This window comes from Lepidochelys kempii, chromosome 2 (genome assembly GCF_965140285.1).
Source record: "Lepidochelys kempii isolate rLepKem1 chromosome 2, rLepKem1.hap1, whole genome shotgun sequence".
NCBI lineage: Eukaryota > Metazoa > Chordata > Testudines > Cheloniidae > Lepidochelys > Lepidochelys kempii.
This window is the reverse complement of record NC_136381.1, coordinates 184,330,448-184,347,134: the sequence shown is the minus strand read 5'-3', so window position 1 is coordinate 184,347,134 and position 16,687 is coordinate 184,330,448. Positions and strand designations below refer to the sequence as shown.

The window sequence follows — 16,687 nt, the reverse complement described above, 5'->3', positions numbered from 1 at the left end:
GTACACTGAGAGCTTGTAGATTGGACCTTTAAGTTGTGTCAGTATGACATTCCCCAGGGTACAATCTGGACTGATGGACAACTGTGTCACCTCAGTTCTCCAACCCGGGGTGCCTTTTACACTGCTTTGCTGTGAGAGCAACTACTCCTGGTCTGCTCACACACAGCCTCCAGCATGTAAATCACCCCCAGCTATATTATATAAGTACTATAGCCAGGCAACCAGCAATCCATGAATGATGCTGTGGGCAACACCAGCAGACTCCCAGTCCCAGACTTTCCTCTAGAAATGTGCATCTTGTACTACCCAGCACTCTCATGGACAGTACAAGCTCATATGATGTCTGTCATTTCATTAATAGAAAATTATATGCACAAACCTTGATATCTCCAATGGAGTTCCCCAAACAAACACACACTGGTGTAGATAAAACAAGATTATTAGCCACAGAAAGATCGGCTTTAAGTGATTATCAATAATGAGGCATCAAAGTCAGAATTGGTTACAATGTAAACAAAAGCTAAAACACATCTAAAACCTAACTTAACAAGTTAAGTGAATTTAAAGCAAAGGTTCTCTCACCGTGTGCTTTAGCAGTCTTACTGGCTGGAATCCTTTCAACCAGGCTCTCTCCCCGAGTTCAGTGTTAATTTCCTTGTCCTTCAGGTGTTGTTGATATCGTGAGTAGAGATGAAGGGACAGATCTTTTGGGGCCTCTGTTCTCCTTTCTTGTAGCTCTCTTTTTCTTTGAAAATAATCTGTAGCTGAGGTTTAGTAGACAGCCAGTCTATGGAGATAGGAACCTCCAGCTATTCATTGCCAAGATGTAAATTTCTTGCTCACGTTCTTTTTCCTGCCAAAGAGTGGCCGCTTAACCAGGTGATAGTCCATTTAATTTTGTTGACACTTGGCTGAGGCATCAGTTTGCCTTTTGTCTCTGAGGAATTGATTTGTGGCTGTTTCCCCTGATTTAGAATATGTGTTAATAACATCATATAGTAGAATCTTGTAAGTTTACATACAATATTTACACACATATTTTAACAGGACAATAATGATCGGCAAATTGTGAGTTTTCAAATGACCCTCACATGGTATACTTTGAATAAGATCCACTATAGTTTTGTAAAAAAGGTGAGCATAGGGATATAGACTGTCACAGTTAGCGGAAAAAAGTGTGTAAGTGATAAGCAGTAGCAAAGTAGGTGTGGTTAAGAAGATCACATACAGTCCATGAGAGATCTAGCCATTTGGAGTGATAGGGGAATGGCACTCTTTCCCTATTTGAATGAGAGTCAGCTCTCATTTTTGAATGGCACATACCACTATAGTACATACTTTGTACTACTAGCAGAAATGTGGTGATGATGATTACAACTGCAGTTATGTTTGGTTGACCCAGAGCACCACAGGAGAATTACTATTATAGTAAAGGTGATAGAGAAATACATATAATTGGACTATAAAATATTACTATACAAGACCTTGATAGGAAATTCCCCATAGTAAAGATTTAAATGGAGAACTTTGTCCAAAGGTAAATGCAGTTGCAATCAGATAATTATTAATGGAATTTTGTGGGTTAGGCACTCTCTTTTGTCTCAATAAAGAATAGCAGAGAAGCCAGCTTCAGGGGAAACGGAGTAAGCAAAAATATCTGAGGAGTATCTGTGTGTTGCAGAGGAACTAGGCAAAAAAGGGCCAACACCTACGTCCACCTGAAATAACCCATGTACAGTAAAGAGAATGAGGACCATGTGATTTTGGGCTGAGTGGTTTTTAGGGTAACAGATCAGAGGACAGGTTTGACAGGAACAGGTAGTATGTTGAAAGCAAGAGACAGTGATAGAAAACACTGCTTTCTGACTATAGTGCTAGAAATAGTAATGACTTACTTTGGTTTTCTGTAAGTGGAACTCCCAGTGTGCAGTTCTTTGGGGTTTGTTTGTTTTTTGAAAACACAAATGAAGGTAACTAGGTGTTGTGTGTATGTATGTGTGTGTGTATATATATATATAAAACAGACGGTGAAAAATACCATGAATTTGTGTCACCAAAGGGTACCTGACCCACTGAAAATCTCCAAAAACTGCTCTCTCTCAGTAAAGGGTGATACTCTTTTTGCTGTATACTACTTGTACAGGATTTGACAGATACCATCTTATGACTTGGCTGAAATGGTAACCTCTCTGTGGAGCATGCAGTGAGAAGAGTCTAGCTACAACCTGGTAGGTTTACAAAAAAATGGGGAAAAAGAAAAAGGAAATTAAGAGGCATATGGTGAAATACTGTCTATTTTGTCAGGAACAATCAGAGCACAGAGACTACCTCGAGTCTCTAGCTTCAATTTTTCCAAAGAAAGAAACATGACATATTATGCCGGGGTGAGCAAAATTCCAAACTTGATAAGAAGGGGGCAGGGGAAATGAGGAGGAGGGAGAAGATACAAAAGAAACATAAAGAGAAGGATTTTACTGACATCTTGACAGAAAATCCACCAGGACAATGCTCTGAAAGAGAGGAGACAGCTGCAAACTCCACACTTTCATTTGATACCTCTGGGATCTGTATTCCTTTCAGTTCATGTCTAAATATCAAACCTACATACTGCATTTAATAGTTAGATTATATATTGGAATGTATGCAGATTCTTGAGGATACATGAGAATTTGAGATTGAGGAAAGATACTGATTTCCCGGGGAGTAAGAAAGTCCACCAGAATGTTCCATGTGCTACCACAAGACTTTTCTTGTTCACCAAAAGTTACTTTGAATTGTATACCTTGCTTGTGTTTATAAGATTCATAGGGAAGAGAGACTATCTGGCTGAAGTAAATAATTGGGTACTTGCTATGGTCTGCAGCAGGCAACGCTGGGCATTGTAAACCAGCTTCCTGGCTCCCCACCTCCCTGAGGTCCTATACTCTATTTCTTGCCTTCCTCAGTTCCAGAGACTCTTTCTCCTCCACCCCCCAATTCCTTGCATTTACCCAAACCCCCACATCTCCTTTGCCCTGCATGTCTATAGAAAGGAGAGCATGGGAATCTTCATGATAAGCACCTAACTATTCTGGCTCTCGCTGTCCTTGTCCCTGGGCTGAAGTTAGCTTTTTTGGGAATGGTGACAAGAGCAGAGGACCAGTTAAAAGTGAGGCTAGATGACAGGCTGTGACTTATTAGTCATTCAGGGACTGCACAGTGGTACAGTAGTGCTTGTTTCTCACAATACTAAATAGTTTACTCAAATAATGCTATGGTTGAAGTTATTAACCTGCCATGTCAGACTGGGCCATCCGATCTTTCCTCCCCCACCTCTCATCTTTCACCATTATACTCAAAGGAGTACAATAATAAGGTCAGTGATAACAATGAGTGTGGCCTCTAAATTGTGGTGTCCCAGGAATCCTCTGGGCTGACTTGTGCCTAAAGCCTTGTCCACACTACAGAGCTTTGTTGATGCAAGTTACGCTGACGTACAGCCACTGCTGTAATTAAATAACTCTTGCATGTCCACACTGTGCTTCTTGTGTCGGCAAAGCGCATCCACAATAGCTGATCTTGCATCGACACAGAGAGCAACGCACTATGGGTAGCTATCTCACTGTGAAACTGGCTGCAGGGTGCTTTGGGAAGGGTGTGCAGTGCCTCACATGTACAGCATCACATGATGAAGGATTTCTCAATCCCATCATTCTGTGAGCATCCTACTAGGTTGCCAGCTGCTTTTTAACTGCCTGCATAACCTGCAACCCAGCCACCTGTCAGAAAGCATGGATCCTGCATTGCTCTTCTGTATTGTGCTCTGCATTATGAATACACAGCTATAATAGGAGCCCAATGGCGGCTATTTGGCTTGAAGGTGTAGAACTGATCAATTAAATTGTTTTTAATTGTTCATTTTATTAATATAACTTCATAAGCAAAATTTTATGAATGAAACAACATTCATTCATAAAACTGGTTACCCCAATAACTGGCTAATTGAGTTTCACTTTCAGTCTAATTGCTTCTTAAATCACTGAAACTTACACTGTTTCAACATTGTAACTTCTGCTCACTGTTTGTCATTTATTATTCTTGTCTGTATTGGAACTTCTGTTCCCTGTTTGCCATTCCTTACACTTGTCCATATTGTAACTTAAACTCCATTTTAACTTGTCCCAAACTGCATTTTAAAATGCTCACTCCATTTTGTAAAGGTTGCTGCAACCTTCATTTTTGCAAAATCCTGCTGTAATCTTATTGGTTTAGTTTAGATGTCTGAATGATATATGTATGGATGATGGAATCAACCTCCAGCCCCAGCCTGTCCTGATGAAGTAAACACCAACGGTTGAAGTTGCAGACAACAGCCCTGACAAAGCAAGAAGAGTCCACCCTAAAAGAAAAGAACAAAAGTACAATTGAAGAAACATCAAAGCCAGGTCCTAGGCTGAAAGTCATGTCTGCAATTGATGGGTGATCAATCACACAGGAACCCAGAGGCAGTGTGACACAGCAAGACCTATAGACTCTGGATTCAAACTAAAGCCTACAAAAAGGATGGGTGAGATGGAAGACTTTGGAGGGTAACATTCTGCTGCCAACATGGAAGGGCATCGGTGCATGCCCAACAGAGACCCAGCCCTTCCTTGTGCCCGGCTTTCCTGGCCAGTTAGCCGCCACAAGCTACAAACCCAAGCCACGAACTCAAGCTGCATTCAGGACTGGTAACTATCTAGCAGCTGCAGAACATTTGTGTGTGTGTGTGTGTACATAGGTATTAGATATCAGTTATTGGTCTTAAATCAAATTGTGTTATTATAATAAACGTGACATCTTGTCTTGTCCCTGAAATGATCCTGTGTAGTTGTATCTGTATAACAAAGGTGCCTGTTGACACTGAGCCACAGTAATGTGTGTTGCTGTACTGTGCTGAGCCTGGCATTGTTTGTTTGCACCATGCTATGAACCTTGTAATGATTGCTGTGTGCGTCTGAAAAGTAACACATTTTAAATCACTTTTTAAAGTAGCACTCAGTAATATGACCACTAACACAAGCCCAGAAAAGTAGGGGGCGGGCACAGAGTGTGTGACAGAGTGTGTGGGTGGGTGAGAGAGAGAGACTGGGACAGAGTGTCTTGGGGAAGTGTGTGTAGGGGGAGTGGGTATGTGAGAGAGAGACAGTGTCTGTTGGGGGAGAGTGAGTGTGTCAGAACACTGTCTCTTTAAGTTCAGACAGCAGCTAGAAACACATCCTGAGGCAGAAGCTGATGGACAGACAGGTGGTGTCCCCCGGTTCCTCCACCCCCAGCTCATCAGAGACCGGTACACTGGCAGGGAGAGGAGGACACCCCAACATCAGCCCCCACATCCTTCCCTGGCTCTGCACAGCAGTCTCTCTCCCCCCACCAGCAGCAGCCTGCCCTGCATGCTGCTGTGGTCCTAGTGACCCAGGAGAGCAGGATTCTGCATTAATGTTTTGATTCTGTGATTCCCTCACAGTTCTCCTACAGCCTCCTCTCCCCACAGACCCAGGAGATCCACCCCCTCCCCTGTCGTCCAGGCAGGAGTGCGTTTGCTGCTGGGAACCAGCATGCTCAGCTGGGCAGTAGCTAGCTATGTGAGCTCTCCACCAGAGAAATTTCAACAACTTCCTGGGACTCTGAAAGAGGAGGGATTCATGCCTGTGTAGCTGCCGAGCAGTGGAGTTTAAAACAGTGAGCAAAAGGGTCATGATGGGCATTGTGGGATATCTCCTGGAGGCCAGTTACGGCGACCTAACGAACGCAGTGTCTACACTTGCAGTGTGCATGATAAACACCCATTTTTTCATGTTGTGTGCATATAAATCTCCTCACTGTATTTTCCACTGAATGCATCCGATGAAGTGAGCTGTAGCTCACGAAAGCTCATGCTCACATAAATTGGTTCGTCTCTAAGGTGCCACAAGTCCTCCTTTTCTTTTTGCGAATACCGACTAACAGGGCTGCTACTCTGAAAAGTGTCTACGCTGATGCTTTGTCGATCTAACTTTTCTACAAAAAGCTCTGCGCCTCCCATGGAGGTGGTTTTATTTTGTCAGCAAAGCAGGCAGGGTTTGTCCGCAGGAGGAGCACTGTAGTGTGTACATCTCCACTGTTTTGTCAGTAAAAGCTGCCTTCTCGTTTTCAACCATAAAACGGAGGGCACACCACCACCACGTGCGCGTGGAATGCAGGGCCCGTGTGGGCTGAAGGGGCGGTCAGCTGTCGAGAAGGGTGGGGCTGCTCTGCTATCTAGGCGGGTAGACTGGAGGCGTCCGCGAGGCGGGTGTTGCCCATTGTCCTAGAAACTGAAGGTGCAAAAAAAAAAAAAAAAAAAAGCCGCTTAAATCGCATCTAGTCCAGATTCTCTTCTCCAAGGGGCTCAGGTAGAATCGTTCCCGAAAGGGCATTTCCTAGGGCGTTGCTCAGGGCAGAGGGAAGTGGGGACTGAGCTGCGGAGCGGCTCCCTCTGCCCTTCCCCCGGTCATTGCTGGACGCAGCGCGCCCGCCCCTTTGGGAACGGCACGAGCAGGGCGCGGGCGCGGGCGCGGGGAATGCCCCCAGGCGGTTTGTCCCTCGCTCCTCGCCGTAGCGTCCCGTCCTCTCAGCTCCACGTTGGCCGCGCACGCGCAGCGGCTCTTCTGTTCACCTGCTGGGGAGGGGGGATCCCGGAAGGAGCGGAGGTGAAGCGGCGGCGGCTGATCCGGGGAGCGGAGTCACCAGCGCTCGCGGGAGGAGCTCGTCTCCCAACCCCCCCCCCGAGCCCTCGGGAGAGGGGACGGGGCGCGGGAAGGAGGGAGAGTGACGCCCCGTCCCGGAGCCAGAGCGGGGACCGGCAGCGGGGGCGGCTCCCCGCGTTCCCCTGGCCGCCCCCTCCTCCCCGGGGGGCCGCCGCCATGTTCAAGAAACTGAGGCAGAAAATCGTCGAGGAGCAAACGCAGCCGCGGAGCCCAGGGGGGCGGGCGCCGCAGCAGCCGCAGGTAGCGCGCTCCGGGGCCCTGCGCCCCCTCCGCTCCCCTCCCTTCGGGCCCTGGCGGCTCGGAAGGGGGTAGAGCAGCGGGGCTCGGTGATAACCCCGCTGCTGTCCGGGGTGTCGCTCGTCACCTGCAGGCAGAGGGGCGGGGTGCTCGGATCCGAGTTTCTCTGCAACCTTTAGCATCCCGCTGTGGGTCTGTCAGAGCTGCGTGCTCACGGCTGACTCCTTTTACATCAGTGACCCCCTCTCCCCCAATTAGTTCCTTTTCCTGGTTGGAAGCTCACATTTATTATTCACAAATACGTGTTATAACTTCCTGCAGCGCTTCAGGAGACAGGGCACTTCTTCTCTAACTTTATTTCTTACTCTCTCTGTCCCGGCTTTAATATAGGACCTAAAGTACCCAGTTCTCTACTTCTTGGTATGATTTTGTATCTTGGATTAAAAGAGAAAAAAAGATAAAGCACAAAGTCTTAATACAAGTTGTGCTTTGGCAGTCAGAAACAGAACCTTGTTCTTATTCAGGCAGGACTCCTATTGAAGTCTTGAGAAATTATATAGAGCTCTATATATAGCACATTAACTTTTGTGCTCTGTTTTTTTCCTCTTAGAAGTGAGCAAACTGCTGCCCCCAGACAAATCAGTTATTTCACAGGAAAGATGTGCTGTGTGCTTTAAAAACAAAACTTTATGAACTTGGTGCTTTTGAAAGTGAGACACCAACATCTTTACTTGGGCACGGTGCAAGGTAGGCCCGTGAAAAATCCCTCCCCCCACTCCTAACATACAACATCTGCTGTTGTCACAGCCTTAAATAGGGAGTACCAGTCAAGCTGAATTGTGCAATGCTTTTCAAGTCTTCTCAAGGCTGCTGAGAACTGATTTTCATGTTAACTCAGTTTCCAGAAGTAATCTTCTCGTTCAGTATTCATACAGAATCTTTTTAGTTGTCAGGTTAGCTAGAATACTGTGGGTGATGAAGCTATTGAATTTTTAGAGTTTAAAGAATTTAATATGATAACACTGTAGTTTACATCAGATCTCACAGTTCAGCATTGTGGTCATTGGTTATCTTTGTCACACCATCCTGTAATAGTATATTCTGTCAGTAAACATCTTTAGAGGTGATTAAATTTCAATATACGCTTCTAATGACATCTAAACTGTACAGTGAATTACTTTTGTTTGACTGCATCTGAATGTTGAACAGTATTTGATAAATGAAGGAGTCATTATTTAGAAATTAATGATTTTCTACCAAACCTTGAACTTCAGACTTTGTAGTCTGCTTTTTTTTCCCCCTGTCCTCTATGTATTTAATTCCTGGAAGTCTCTCTTCTCCTATGCTGCTTTTAATTTTAAAGAAATTAAGAAAAAACTCACAAAAAACCACCTGCACTTCAGAGACCATTTGGTTACTTAATCTTAGAAATTGGTGGTACTTGGTTATTTAAGTTGTTGCTAATATTACCAAAATTTTAAAATATTCTTGATTATGCTTGAATTCTTACATATCGAATATCTTGAATCCGTGGAAATGTGTTACATTTTTGTTGCAGATTAAACAACTTGAAATTTTTTTTGTCCAATATGTATTTCAGTAAAGGTAAAGTTATTACTGGATTTTAGAGATTGCATGCAACAGCAATTTGTAAGTTTTAATAATATAAAATGTATACTTGTCACAGAAGGCAGTAACTCAAAGGGCAAAACTAAACAAAATCATTAAGTAAATGATAGGCTGTGCAGAATGAGCAACTTCTAGGAAGTATTTTGGGTATGTATATTTACACTATATTTCATCCAAGATGCTGACTCTTCAGGTAGGAGTGATCTCTTTGTTGAGAGTTGTAAACAAGATCTTTATAACATTGTATAGTGAATTAGAATTTAAAATGAAATATGATTTCATATGCCATTAATTATGGGTCTCTTTGCAGTTTTGTAGTGGTAAAGGATTGCTTTCATCGGGATAGATCTGAGGCAATATATTTGTATGCATGTTTTCAGTAAATTATAGAGTGATTTAGCTATATGACTTCAGATTAATTTTAAGGAGACATTTCAGCTAAATCATTGTGCATCACTGAAAATTTTACCTCATTTAGTTTGGGACAGTCAGTATGTACTGAAGAATCAGTAGTTATTTTGAATCAATGTTGTGGAAAAATTTGTGCCTGAGAGTGGTGATTTTTTTTTTCACTAGAATAATGTACAGTATGGCTTTATTTCTCTGTTGAAATATTCATTGGCAAATTTTGTGAAACTGAATGAAACAGTTTAAAGTAAGTTAAATAACACTTTTATTTGTTCCACCATGTCAGTTTCTGATCTGTCAGTGATCTGATATACTATATTGTCACTTTGAAATGAATTAAAAACCGCACAATGAAAACAGATGTGTTTAGTTTTAAACATTCTCCTGCAACACTGACAACTCCAAAATTATACCACTGTGTTAGCATGTGAAATTTGACTTTGAATAAAACTTGAATTGACTAATCTGCTAACTCTACATTTCATACAGCTTGGACTATGAAAGCAAATGACATAAATCAAAAGAAATGGCATCAGTCCTCAAAAAATTTACACAAGATCTCCCAGTCAGGGTGAAAAGTATTCCCCCCCCCCACTCTCCTTGTAATTTAAAGGAATAAAATAACTGCAAGCAGTTAATTGGATTATATTATAATGTCAATCAATTTTATATTCAAGACAATTTAAAAAAGAAAAAAAGAAACTTACAACATGTGTTGCTTTAGATTTTTTTTCCCTTCATGGTTTCACTCACTTTCTCTCTTTTTTTATATCCTCTCATGGTGCATCTTTTCCTGGGCTGTCTTCACTGTCTACCCTTTCTTTTTTGGTATAGTGTTTTTGCCTCTTACACTATGTAATCTTTTTCCAGTCTGTCTCTACTCCATTTACTCTCCCACTGCACACACATCTTCTCACCTTGCAGATAAGGCTTGATGATTTTACCAGTCACTAGAAGCTAGAGGACTAAATGTTCTGGCCCAAGATTGATTGATAGGCTGGTGCCACTTATTCAGGTACAATGATTAGGTAAGAACCTATTACTGTTCCTGGGCCTTGCTTTGCAACTTCATCTTTTGTAAGAGCTGGTAGCTAGTAAGTGTCAAGTGTCTCAACTTGGAGACCCCCAATTTCCTCTGCTCCCCAAGTCCCCCCCACCCCCAAACTCTCTGGCTGCAGAAAGGGAGAAGGAACGTGCCCTTGCTGTTCCTCTTCCTTTTCCAGACCCCACTGCTTGTCTCCATATTCTGTTCCTTCCCAAGTCTCAGGATCCTCCTGTCCAGTGACTAGCTTCAGTACCTTCTGCTGCTGCTGCACCTTCTAGTTTTCAAGAGCAACAGTATAATGAAACTGACCATGGTTCTGAACACAGCAGCAAAAACTGACCAGACTTCAGTTAATTACAGTCTTCTGAAACTTGAGAAACTTATTAGAAGCAATGGGGACACTGGAGTATTGTCTATAGACGAAGAAGATGGCACTGCATCAGATAATACTTGGTTCCTGTTTGAAAGATTATTTTTGCATTCATAAGGACCAGAAACCTTTTTTTTTTAATTTTTTTTTTTTTGCACTAGCTTGGGGAAACTTTATATTTGCAAGGGGTGAGTAGATTTTTCATTCTCTGAAAAGTAAATGCCTTAAAGTATTTGGAGCTCAATTTCTCAGCAACCTATATTGCCTCCATGGTTGCATGGTACTAAATGAGATGTTTGACTTTCTAGCAGTTTTTATTTTGAGATGGGAATTGCCTACTTATTTGGTAATGGCGGTCCTCATGGCTGTGCCAGAAATTAGAATAATCCATTGTATTTGGTTTGATATTTCACATGTTGGCTATTATCTATCAGCTCTTCTATATTGGCTGTTCTCAGGAAACTGGTGGGAAAAGTACAATTAGTTATTGCTCTTTCCCATCATACTACAGGGTTAGGCTAGAATTGTGCCAGGTCTTTATACATACAAAACATTAAACTCCTTCTGCTTTCTAAAAATGATTGATTTTACTGGGAACATAACTGTTCCTTTTCGGTGGGTGAATAGGCTACTATCCATGTCATAGAACATCTAATACTCAATGCCTGATTCTTTTGAGCTATCCATTTGGAAGGTATAGAGAGGTATTTAAAGCAAGATGTTGCTACTATCATCACATATTTCTGGAAGTCAAACAGTAAATTTGTGACAGAAGTAATTGTACATTCTTGGTATATTGTCAACAGTAGTTAGACATGTATGATGAGATCTTGTTTGTTAGTTTTATCTATAGCATAGAACTTTTGGTATTTTAATATTTAGTTCATAGTGATGATTTTATATTTGAGCATGATGAGACTAATAAACTACATCTGAGTTGGTTATGGTGTTTTCAGTCTGATTCAGCAAAAGTTGTGAAATTTGTCTGTTGATGATAGCCATACAGTACAGTAAGTTTGTTTGCTTTGTTGACTTCATATAAACTGTCTTAAATTCTTCTGCTCACTTTTCCTTGTACAGCTTCTATTTTTCTCTTGCTTTTTGTAAATGTTCTTGTTTAATTATTTCCTTGTCATCCCCATCCCCAGCCTTGAAATTTCCTTTTGAGCCAGTCATTTTTGACTGTGTTGGCAAAAGTTAATAATTGCCTAAAACAAAAAGTCTGTTTAATTTACACATGAAATTTAAGATTTCTTTGCTATGTAGAATTAGTGTACATTTCAGTAATTTTACAGCACTTGCAGCTCTCTGGAGTCGTTAGCCACACGATAAGATACTTTTCTGACTTTTGCATATATTTACACATGAAGAACATTAAACATATAATGTGACGGGTTACTCAGCTAACAAAATTATCTCAATCTGCAGAAAATTAAAAATGCATCCCAATAAAAACCTCCAAAAATGATAAATATCTCATATCACAGCCTTAATTAACGTTAATGGGAAAAAATGTACCTTGAGAGGACAATAGACTTTTTTATATTTCTTAAAAGATAAATCCTGCAAAATCCAGAAAAAGTATGAGTTGCCTTTAAAAACTCTGTGTTCATTCAAGTTTAAAGCAAGTTTCTGTGCCACTTGTGTTTGTGACCCTTTAAAAGCATAAGTTAAGGGAACCAGAAGGCATTACCCATCAAAATGATTGAATGAATAAATGTGTGTGTGTATGTATCAATTTGCAAATTTTTAAACCTAAAACTACTTTGTAATGACACTAAAATCTCATCTCTATTTGTCAGGCCTCAGATCTGTACTAAGAGTGAAGCATGGTTATAAATTATTAAAATAGCTAATGTAGCCTCACTGTAAGGTCTTGAGACTGACTGGAGAAGGGTGAACTTGAGTGCCTGGTATTCAGTGTGGATATTGATATAGGCATCTCAGAAACTCGGTAATATGATGATGATCAATGGGATACTATAATACCAGGGTACAAAATATATAGGAATGACAGAATAGGTTGTGCTGGTGGGGGTGAGGGAGGGGGAGGTGGCACTATATGTGAAAGAATGCATAGAGTCAAATATTATAAAAGTCTTAAATGACTCAAACTGTACCATAGAATCTCTATGGATAGAAATTCCATGCTAAGAGTATATCAGTAAGAATATACTACTGACAACCTGAATAGAATGGCGACGGTGTGAAATGCTCCAGGAGATTAGGGAGGCTATAAGAATAGAAAACTCAATAATTATGGGGGATTTCCACTATTCCCATATTGACTGGGTACGTGTCATCTCAGGACAGGATGCTGAGATAAGGTTTCTAGACACCATTAATGACTGTTTTGTGGATCAGCTAATCCTGAAACCCACAGAGAGAGAGGCAATTTTTGATCCTAAGTGGAGCACATGATCTGGTCCCAGAGGTGAATATAGCTGAACTGCTTGATAATCGTGACCATAATATAATTAAATTTAACATCCTTGTGGGAAGGAAAATATTAAAGAAGTCCATCACAGTAACATTTAACTTCAGAAGGGGAACTACCCAAAAATTAGGATACTAATTAAACGGAAGAGAGAGGGTACAGTCACAAGAATGAAATGCCTGCAAGCTGCATAAAAACATTTTTAAAAACACCATCATAGAGACTCAAATATATACCCCAAATTAAAAAACATAGTAAGAGGACCAAAATGGTACCACCATAACTAAACAACAGAATAAAAGAAGTGGTTAGAGGCAAAAAGGCATCCTTGAAAAACTGGAAGCCAAATCCTACTGAGGAAAATAGAAAGGAGCATAAACTCTGGCAAGTCAAGTGTCAAAGTATAATTAGGCAGGCCAAAAAAAGAATTTAAAGAGCAACTAGGCAAAGACTCAAAAACTAGCAGCAATTTTTTTTAAGTACTTCAGAAGCGGGAAACTTGCCAAACAATCAATGGGGCCCCTGGACAATTGAGGTGCTAAAGAAGCACTCAAGGAAGACCAGGCCGTTGTGGAGAATCTAAATGAATTCTTTGCATCTGTCTTCACGATAGAGGATGTGAGAGAGATTTTGACACACAAGCTATTCTTTTAAGGTGACAAATCTGAGGAACTGTCTCATATTGAAGTGTCAATAAAGGTGGTTTTGAAACAAACTGATAAATTTAACAGTTATAAGTCACCAGGACCCCAAGAGTTCTGAAGGAACTCCAGTATGAAATTGCACAGCTACTTAACTGTGGTATGTAATCTATCACTTAAATCAACTTCTATATTAGATGACTGGACAATAGCTAATGTCATGCCAATTTTTAAAAAAGTTTCAAAGGCGATCCTGGCAATTACAGGCCAGTAAGCCTAACTTAAGTATCAGGCAAATTGGTTGAAACTGTATTAAAGAACAGAATTATCGGACTCATAGATTAAAATGATTTGTTGGGGAAGAGTCAACATGGCTTTTGTAAAGGGCAATCATGCCTCCTCAACCTATTAGAATTCTTTGAGAAGGTCAACAAACGTGGAAAAAGTGATATAGTGTATCTGGACTTTCAGAAAGACTTTGTCAGGGTCCCTTACTAAAGGCAAATAAGCGAAGTAAGCAGTCATGGGATAAGAAGGGAAGGCCATTGCATGGATCAGTATCTGGTGAAAAGACAGGAAATAAAGGGTAGGAATAAATGCTCAGTTTTCAGAATGGAGAGAGATAAATAGTGGTGTTTCCTAGGGAGCTGTACTGGGACCAGGGCTGTTCAAAATATTCATAAATGATCTGGAAAAGGGGATGGTAAAATTTGCAGATGATACAAAATTACTTAAGACAGTGAAGTCCAAAGCAGACTGCAGAGTTACAAAGGGATCTCACAAAACAGGGTGACTGGGCAACAAAATAGCAGATGAAATTCAGTGTTGATTAATGTACATTGGGAAACATAATCCCAACAATACATACAAAATGATAGGGTCAAATTTAGTTGTTGCCACTCAAGAAAGAAATCTTGGAGTCATTGTGGATAGTGCTCTGAAAACATCTGCTCAGCATGCAGCAGCTGTCAAAAAAGGTAAGAAAGTTAGGAATCATTAGGAAAGAGAGAGATAATAAGACAGTAAATATAATGCCACTATATAAATCCATGGCACACCCACACCTTGAATACTGTGTGCTGTTTTGCTCACCCTATCTCAAAAAAGATATATTAGAATTGGAAAAGGTACAGAGAAGAGCAGCAAAAATGATTAGGGGTATGGAATGGTTTACATATGAGGGGGAGATTAAAAAGATGGGGATTGTGGAACTTGAAAAAGAGAGAACTAAGCGGGGGCTTATTATAGAGGTCTATAAAATTATGAATGGTATGGAGAAAGTGAATAGCACTTATTTACTCCGTCACATTGCACAGGAAACTAGGGGTCACCCAATGAAATTATTGGGCATCATGTTTAAAATAAACAGTAGGAAGTACTAATTCACACAGTGCATAGACAACCTGTGGAATTTGTTTCCAGGGGATGATGTGAAGGCCAAAACTATAACTAGGTTAAAAAAAGAACTAGATAAATTCATGGCGTATAGGTCCATCAATGGCTGTTAACCAAGATAATCAGGGATGCAACCCTATGTTCTGGGTGTCCTAAGCATCTAGCTGCCAGACGCTGGGTGTGATTGGATGACTGGGGATGAATCACTTGATAATTGCTCTGCTCTGTTCGTTTCCTCTGAAGCAGCTGGCATTGGCCACTGTTGGAAGACTGGATTCTGGGCTAGATGGACCATTGGCCTTACTCAGTATGGCTGTTCCTGTGAATTGTGGCCTTTTCTGTGGTATAGGCTTTGAGTCAAGATAAGACCTGTCATGTAGGTGCTTGGGAGAGTTGTTTTCTTCCTTTTAAGAAAATCGTATGGAATGCTTTAGCAAAGCTATATTGAGCACAGCATTTAATAGTTGTCATTTGAAACATTACAACACTGGAGAATTGTGTGTAAAATTAGTTCAGACTACTTGTTGACTTGTGCACTTTCTCCATGCAGACCCACTCCAAATCTTCACCACCAGGCAACAGGAGCAGAACATCTTCACTTACAGAACAACCTGATGAAGGCACTTTAACACCAGACAGGGAGGTCAGTTCAGAGCTCTGTTTTTCTTTTTGTAAACTTTTTATCTGTAGTATATTACAAAATATCTAAAGTGTATAATCATATTTATCACTTTACACAATACCTTTTCATCTAATAACTCTTTATCAGTATTCTCAACACCTCATCTGTATATACAAATTAAACTCTGCATTTTTAATATCAGTAAAGCAGGGCTTCCTAAACTTTTCAAGCTGGTAACACTTCCAGGCTGAGAAATATTTTGTGACCTTCTCCATGATTTTTAACCATAAGCAGGTGAAGTTTTGTAACTATAACTGAAGTAACTGAAGTTTCAAAAACTGAGCTGTAATTGTAAAGGAGATACATTTTTATATACACTCATCCATCACCCTGAATTGAGCTGGTCTTGCTGATGAGGTTGAACTGGGGAAATAATCTGTTAGTTTTGATCAGTGGACAATTTCAATATTTCATTTTTATCACAACCATCAAAGAGAAATCTGGCTTAATGGTACATGGAGGAAAATGGCCTGGTCAGTACTGCTGAGTCAATAGGTTCTTGGGTTGGGGGGTTGTTGCCACTTTATTTGCGTCATTAGATCATCAAGAAAATAGTCCCACAGCTAGATCTTATGCTTCCCTAAAAGATGCTGACTTACAAGTTCCTGATGGTTCTTGCGTGGTTCCTTGGTTCCCTCAAAGAAGCCTGAAACAAGAGGAAATTACTACAAGTTTCCTTTGTGCTTTGAAAGACTCATTTCAAAGTTTTCCGATTAGTTTGTTTACCTTGCTGAATATAGACAGAACAATCCCCTGCTGCCCCGGGAGCGGATTTCAGTTCATATGTGCTCGAAAATGTCAGCAACCGGTGCCATCCAAGCTAAATTATTAAAGAGATTAAGGGGAGTTTTGTAATCATTCAGGAAAAACTGTACTTCTGCTCTTAATGTAAAAGTGTTGAGGTAGCACATTACGTCGTGAGGGCCAGCTCACTCCTACGTCAAAGAGGAATTGTTGGCAACTGGAACCCATGTAATCAATGACCAGTGCAAAAAGTAGAGAATCCGCTGGGTGACTTTTTTTTTTAATGAAATTCATTACTCAACAGCTTTGAATGACTGACACCTGTTTTCAGGCATTTTCTTAATAGGAGTTTG

General features: G+C 40.8%; 1 protein-coding gene across 7 annotated transcripts in view; it reads left to right on the top strand.

The window, feature by feature from the left end:
• Positions 1-6,545: 6,545 nt before the first annotated feature.
• Positions 6,546-16,687, top strand: part of GOLGA4 (golgin A4) — a 111,429-nt gene continuing 101,287 nt past the window's right edge. For 5 of the 7 annotated variants that reach the window (XR_012157450.2, XR_012157451.1, XM_073332980.1 and 2 more), the window contains exons 1-3: positions 6,546-6,986; positions 10,597-10,623; positions 15,459-15,551. Coding sequence is in view for 5 of the 7 variants with exons in the window: in XM_073332980.1 (XP_073189081.1) it covers positions 6,561-6,986; positions 10,597-10,623; positions 15,459-15,551 (546 nt within the window). In the remaining 2 variants the exon portion in view is untranslated. Of the gene's footprint in view, positions 6,987-10,596; positions 10,624-10,683; positions 14,491-15,458; positions 15,552-16,687 lie in introns of those variants that run through there. The other 2 variants (XM_073332981.2, XM_073332982.2) reach the window with 2 other exon arrangements.